At 38.1% G+C, this 7,828-nt stretch overlaps 1 protein-coding gene across 1 annotated transcript; it reads left to right on the forward strand.

The window, feature by feature from the left end:
• Positions 1 to 1,617: 1,617 nt before the first annotated feature.
• Positions 1,618 to 2,322, forward strand: LOC139876031 (uncharacterized). The gene has a single exon (XM_071863329.1). It carries the CDS (start codon positions 1,618 to 1,620, stop codon positions 2,320 to 2,322), a length of 705 nt encoding a protein of 234 aa, XP_071719430.1.
• Positions 2,323 to 7,828: the final 5,506 nt, after the last annotated feature.

Consider the following 7,828-nt stretch of genomic DNA (forward strand, 5'->3'; position numbering starts at 1 on the left):
AAATCTCACTTAGAAATCAATTGGGTTTTATGTTTTGAGAGTAAATGGAGAAAGAAAATAGAAATGAAAATGAATAAAATGGATAAGTGGTGGAGATTAAATGCTCCCATCAGATTTACACACAAAAAGATGAATTTTCCCTTGAACCCACTTTTTAAAAGCTGAATTCGGCATCAGACTGCCTGAAATGTCGCGGCGCGACTTATTTTCTCGTGGCGCGACGAATAACGTAAAAATGTGAGTTGTTTAAACTCCTCCAGACTCAGATTCTAGTTATTGTTCGCGGCGCGACCTTCTTCTCCGTGGCGCGAGATATAAAGGAAAAATCGACCCTTCTTAGCATGCCTCCTGACTCTAGTTTGCTTGAGGTGCTGCGGCGCGGAAATGGTCATCGCGGCGCGTCATTAGGCGTGGCCTGACCAGTTTCTCGGCAACAAACTAACAATTAATTATTTGACTTGTACGCTTCGTTCTCGCTTCCTATACACGTCTAAACGTCATCTTTAAGCCTCACATGACTTAACAACAACAAAAGCCCTTGCATATGCTTATATATGCATATATTCTAAATATATATATATATATATATATATATATATATACGTATATATATATACACGTATATATATACGTATATATATATATATACATATATATATATACGTATATATATACGTATATGTATATATATATATATATGTATATATATATGTGTATATATACGAATATATATATATATATATATATATATATATGTATATATATATACATATATATATATACGTATATATATATACGTATATATATATATATATATATATATATTGTTACAATACATATGACATACGTATACACATTTAATGTTAGTAGGTAGTCAGTGCAATTAATGTAGTTAGTTGAAACGGTGCAATTAATGTAGTTAGTTGGGTTGATGCATTTATTGGGCAGTCAGGTCTTGTATCTCAGGTCTTTATATATCCTCGTTGTATGTTGTAAAGATTATCAATCAAGAGAGATGAGATTACAGAGTTTTTAGATGTTTGTAAATGTTAAATTTCATGGTATCAGAGCGTACCTGTTGTCGTTTGAGTCTGTAGTCACCACTGTCATCACCATCACCATCTATCGTCACTGTCAATAAAAATTGGCCACTTTGATGTCATTTTCTGATCTCACCACCACCGCCAATCGATTCAGAAGTCCTCGAATAGCAAACCCTGAAATTTAATTTGAATTTCGGCCACCACAGAACCCCCACGCGCCACCTATCTCCGTCGCACCCTGACCGTTCACCGGCGCGTGTGAGCGCGTGTATCACTGTTCACCGTCAATTTTTTTGTCCGAGTGTCTGTCTCTTGATTCCGATCATCTTTCCGGAATATTATTCCGATTGATCGCTGAAAAAAAAGTGTCGACTGTTTTTTTTTGGCGACTTTGCTGGTGACTCTATCTGGTACTCTGTTCTCTATCTTCTATTATATCCAGTGGAGCTAGATATTTATATTTTATATTATATCCACTTGCAAAGCTTAAAGCATATTTATCCATATTATTTAATATTTATTTTAAGTTATATTTTAATTTAATTTTATTTCAGAGTTAAAAAAAAGAAAAAAAATGTGCGATGAAAAGAAAATAGATGGTAATTTAAGCGAGACTATTCATGTTGCAGCCCGTTTGACCGACAATAAACTTAATGGGTCTAACTTCTTTGAATGGAGTAAGACAATCCGTGTATATCTTAGGAGCATGGGAAAAGATTCTCATCTTATTTCCGAACCTCCTAAAGATGATACACGGGGTCTGTGGCTACAAAATGATGCCAGACTCTTTCTTCAAATTATGAATTCCATTGAATCTTTGGTTACCTGTTTGGTAAATCATTGTGAGTATGTAAAAGAGCTTATGGAGTATCTCGATTTTCTATATTCTGGAAAGAGAAATATCTCTAGAATATTTAATGTGTGCAAATCTTTTCATCGGGGTGAACAACACGATCAATCTCTAATGGCTTATGTTATGGAATTTAAGAAGATATATGAGGAGTTTAATTCTGTGATGCCTTTGAGTGCTGATATTAAGACTATGCAGACACAACGTGAGCAAATAGCGGTCATGAGCTTTCTAACTAGTTTACGACCGGAACATGATGCTATTAAGTTCCAGTTTCTGAATGAGTCTACAATTCCCTCTCTTCAAGAAACATTTGCTCTTGTCCTCCGTCACGAGGATGTTAAAACACCTCTAGTTTCTGAGCATAACACTGCTCTTATCAGTCATGGAGGATTTAGAGGAGGATGGAGGTCTCGTGGAGGCTATTGAGGAAGTTATCGAGGAAGTTCAAGAGGAGGCCATACTGATAGAATAACGGAAGAACCCACTAATTCAGGTGTGGAGTGTTTTTATTGTCATGAACTTGGACATACTAAACGATATTGCAAGAAATTGCAAACTCTAAATATGAGGAATAATCTCTCAGCACATGCTGCATCTTCTCCCACAGTCACTATCTCTGCCAACGAGCATGCTGAATATACACGATTGAAAGAATCTGTGAAACCTACTACTTCAATTGTTGCTTTTGCCAAAACAGGTAATGACACGTGTCTCTTATCATCAGCCTCTAAATGGGTCATTGATTCTGGTGCCTCAGATCATATGACAGGTAATAACCATCTTTACTCTGACTTCAATACACACTCATCTTATGTCACAATTGCAAATGGTACTACCTCCCCTGTTCTTGGTTCCGGCACTATCAACCTCACTCCATCTATATCTTTATCATCCGTTTTATGTCTACCCAATTTCTCATTTAACCTGCTATTCGTCAGCAAACTTACTCATGACTTAAATTGTGTAGCCTTACTGTTTCCTGACTCTTGTATCTTTCAGGATCTCTCGACGAAACAGATTATTGGTAAAGGACGGGTATTTGATGGACTTTACATACTTGAAACTACAACAAAAATTCCCCGGTCACTAGTATGCTCAAAGTCGTCCTCTCCTCTTATGATGCATTGTAGGTTAGGTCATCCTTCTTTACAGAATTTAAAGAAACTATGTTCCGAGTTTTCCATTTTATCCTCTTTATATTGTGAGTCTTGTCAGTTCGCTAAGCATCAGCGAGTCCACTTAAGTCCTAGAGTCAATAAGCGGGCTGCGTCTCCATTTGAATTAGTACATTCTGATGTTTGAGGTCCGTGTTCTGTGATATCAAAATCTGGTTTTAAGTATTTTGTTACTTTTATTGATGACTACTCTCGTGTTACATGGCTTTATTTAATGAAAAGTCGCTCAGAAGTGTTTACTCATTTTTGTTCCTTTGTTGCCTAAGTAAAAACACAATTTCATACTTCTGTTCTAACTCTGAGAAGTGATAACGCAAAAGAATTTTTCTCAGAGTCATTTAAATCATATATGCTTCAAGAAGGTATCCTGCTTGAGTCATCATGTGTTGATACACCAGCACAAAATGGGGTTACGGAACGAAAAAATAGACACCTTCTTGAGGTGGCCCGAGCACTATTATTTCAAATGAATATTCCAAAACCTTTTTGGGCTGACGCCGTATCAACTGCGTGCTTTCTTATAAATCGCATGCTGTCTGAAGTTCTTAATGGTGATATTCCATATAGTATCTTATTTCCTACAAAATCCTTGTTTCCAATCGAGCCTAAGATATTTGGTAGCACTTGTTTTGTTCGAGACACCCAACCTCACCTAACTAAATTAGATCCTAAATCTATTAAGTGTGTCTTTCTAGGATACTCTCGTCTTCAGAAAGGATATAGATGCTTTTCACCAACCCTCCAACGCTATGTTGTTTCCAGAGACGTCACATTTCAAGAAGAATTACCATTCTTTCCCACAACAATTTCTCGCAATCATGAGGAGAGTGATGACTTATTGAGATATAGCATACCCACACCAGATCCCACACCAGATCCTATACCAGATCCCACACCAGATTCCACACCAGTTCCCACACCAGATCCCACACCAGATCCCACACCAGAGCCCACACCATCAGAACAAACTGACCATTTTCAATTTATATACAGTCGACGTCCCCGTGCTACATCAGTGCTCGCTCCTGAGCCACAGTCATCGTCGGTAGATCCTCCCGGTGAGTCACCGAGTAATGTTTCTAGTGATATTCATGATACTCAATCTTCTGATTCTGATTCTGATATACCGATTGCTCTTCGAAAAGGTAAACGTAAGTGTACTTATCCTATTGCTTCCTTTGTCTCTTATGATAAATTGTTCATCTCTTCTCGTGCTTTTGTTGCCACTTTAGACTCTGTCTCCATTTCGAAAACTGTTGGTGAAGCTTTGGCTCATTCTGGATGGCGTGCTACTATGATTGAGGAAATGAATGCACTCGATCATAATGGCACTTAGGCATTAGTTAACTTACCTGTTTCTAAAAAGGTAATTGGTTGTAAGTGGGTCTTCACGGTAAAGGTTAATCCTGATGGTTCTTTGGCACGATTGAAAGCCCGTTTAGTTGCTAAGGGATATGCTCAAACATATGGGGTGGATTATTCTGAGACCTTTTCTCCTGTTGCTAAACTCACATCTATCAGATTATTAATTTCTTTAGCTGCTACATATCAATGGACACTTCACCAACTTGATGTGAAGAATGCATTTTTATATGGAGATTTGCAAGAAGAAGTCTATATGGAGCAACCACCTGGGTTTGTTGTTCAGGGGGAGTCTGGTAAAGTATGCAAATTACGAAAAGAAATTTACGGTTTGAAGCAATCTCCTCGTGCCTGGTTCGGAAAATTCAATGAGGTAGTTAGAAACTTTGGCCTAAGAAGAAGTGCATATGATCACTCCGTATTCTTCGCTTCATCAAACTCTAGGTGCATCTTGCTTGTTGTTTATGTGGATGACATTGTAATTACTGGGAGTGATAAAGAAGGAATTCACAGGTTAAAAACATTCTTAAGTACTCAATTTCAAACGAAGGACCTTGGTCCTTTGAAATATTTTCTCGGTATTGAAGTCTCTCGAAATAAAAGAGGTATTTTCTTATCTCAGAGAAAGTATTGTCTTGATGTGCTCAGTAATTCTGGGATGATTAACGCAAAAATTTGTGAAACACCAATGATACCTAGTATAAAGTTAAAACCTGACGAAGGAGAACTTCTTATAAACCCAGAAAAATATAGAAGGATTGTCGGCAAGCTAAATTATCTTACACTCACCCGTCCTGATATTGCTTTCCCGATGAGTGTTGTTAGTCAGTTCTTGTCATCTCCGAGAACCTCACATTGGGATACTGTCGCTCACATCTTAAAGTACCTAAAAGGTACACCTGGTCGTGGTCTTTTATACCAGAATCATGGTCATTACACTATCGAGGGATTTTTTGATGCTGATTATAATGGTGATCCTGTAACTAAATAGTCAACAACTGGTTATTGTGTCTTCCTTGGAGGATATCTTGTATCTTGGAAAAGTAAGAAACAAAATGTGGTATCTCGTTCAAGTGCGGAATCCGAGTATCGAGCCATGGCCCAGACAACTTGTGAACTTATTTGGGTTCGTAACCTTCTTAGCGAGATTGGTTTTGCTCAGTCTGAACCAATGAATTTGTGGTGTGATAACAAAGCAGCCATTCATATTGTAAGCAATCCCGTCTTCCATGAAAGGACCAAACATATTGAAGTTGACTGTCATTTTACTCGAGAAAAATCAGAAGAAGGAATTATTCAAACACCTCATATCAAAAGTAATGAACAGTTGGCTGACTTATTCACCAAAGCATTACATAGAAGTTGCATCCGTCAGTTTTGTGACAAGCTGGGCATGATCAATATCTATGCTCCAGCTTGAGGGGGAGTGTTACAATACATATGACATACGTATACACATTTAATGTTAGTAGGTAGTCGGTGCAATTAATGTAGTTAGTTGAAACGGTGCAATTAATGTAGTTAGTTGGGTTGATGCATTTATTGGGCAGTCAGGTCTTGTATCTCAGGTCTTTATATATCCTCGTTGTATGTTGTAAAGATTATCAATCAAGAGAGATGAGATTACAAAGTTTTTAGATGTTTGTAAATGTTAAATTTCATATATATATATATATATATATATATATATATATATATATATATATATATATATATATATATATATATATATTCACACATCAACTAACATAAATTATTTCATTTCATCACATAAAGAACGAGTTGTAAGCGTACAAACGATTAAATATGTACCTTTAGACATGTACGGGAAAACAGAATGTTACAACTCTCCCCCACTTGAATCGGAGCGCGTCCTCGCGATCCAAGCCGCATGACAAGCCGGAAGATAAACCAAAACGAACTCTTTGGATTCCCATGTAAACTCGGAACCCTTTTGATGTCACCATTGCACTTTGAAGGTTCTCACTTCCTTGTTTCGCAACATTTTAACCTTCTAATCAAGAATGGATATCGGTTCTTCAACGTACTCTAATTTGTTGTTCAACACAATCTCATCTAATGGCACCCAAGTCAAGTCATCCGCAAGACACTTACGGAGATGGGAAATGTGAAATGTGTTATGGATTCCCGCAAGCTCTTCGGGTAACTCTAGTCTATAAGCAACCTCACCAACACGTGCCAAAACCTTGAAAGGACCAATAAATCAAGGAGCTAACTTTCCTCGCTTTCGAAACCGAATAACACCTTTCCATGGCGAAATCTTAAGCATCACTATGTCACCTTCTTGAAACTCAATCGGTCGCCTTCCTTTATCGGCATAAGATTTTTGTCTATCTTGTGCCGCCTTAAGTTGAGCCCGAATCATCTCAATCTTACTATTCGTCTCTAGGACCAAATCGGTACTCCCAATTTCTCGTTGACCCACTTCTCCCCAACAAATAGGAGTTCGGAACCTACGCCCATAAAGCATCTCATAAGGTGGCTTTCCAATACTAGTGTGGTAACTATTATTGTACGAGAATTCCACCAATGGTAAGTGCTCATCCCAACTACCGCCGAAATCAATAACACGCGCCCTTAACATATCCTCCAACGTTTGATTTGTACGCTCGGTTTGACCGTCCGTTTGAGGATGATACGCTGTGCTCATTTTCAATTCATGAAACTTATTCCAAAATCGAGAAGTGAAACGAGTATCTCGATCTGAAACAATAGATATAGGAACCCCATGTCTCGATATCACCTCCTTGATAAATAACTTGGACAAAGTTTTCGACGATATCGTTTCCCGAATGGGAAGAAACAAAGCACTCTTCGTCAGTCTATCAACTATCACCCAAATCGTATCATATTGGGTTCTCGCCGTCTTTGGTAACTTGGTAATGAAGTCCATGGTAATGTGCTCCCATTTCCATTTTGGAACTTCCAACGGTTGTAACTTACCATACGGCTTTTGGTGTTCGGCTTTAACTTGCAAACACGTGACGCATTGTTCAACGTACTTAACAACATCAACTTTCATACCGGGCCACCAATACTCTTTCTTCAAATCATAGTACATCTTCGTTGCACCCGGATGAATGGAATACTTTGACTTATTTGCTTCATCAAGTAGCACTTGTCGGTAACCCCCCATCTTAGGCACCCACACTTTTCCTTGAAAAGACAACAAACCATGCGGGCCTAAAGTAATAGACTCCGTTTAACCCACAATCTGCTCTTCATGCTTGTTGTGAACGTACACTTCTATTTGAATCTCACCAAGCTTTACAAGAAAATCATTAGTAATGAACATGCGTAACGACCCTACTTGTATTGCCGAATGTTGACTCTTTCGACTTAACGCATCCGCGACCACGTTCGCCTTACCCGGA

This window comes from Rutidosis leptorrhynchoides, chromosome 11, assembly GCF_046630445.1.
Source record: "Rutidosis leptorrhynchoides isolate AG116_Rl617_1_P2 chromosome 11, CSIRO_AGI_Rlap_v1, whole genome shotgun sequence".
NCBI classification, from domain to species: Eukaryota; Viridiplantae; Streptophyta; class Magnoliopsida; order Asterales; family Asteraceae; genus Rutidosis; species Rutidosis leptorrhynchoides.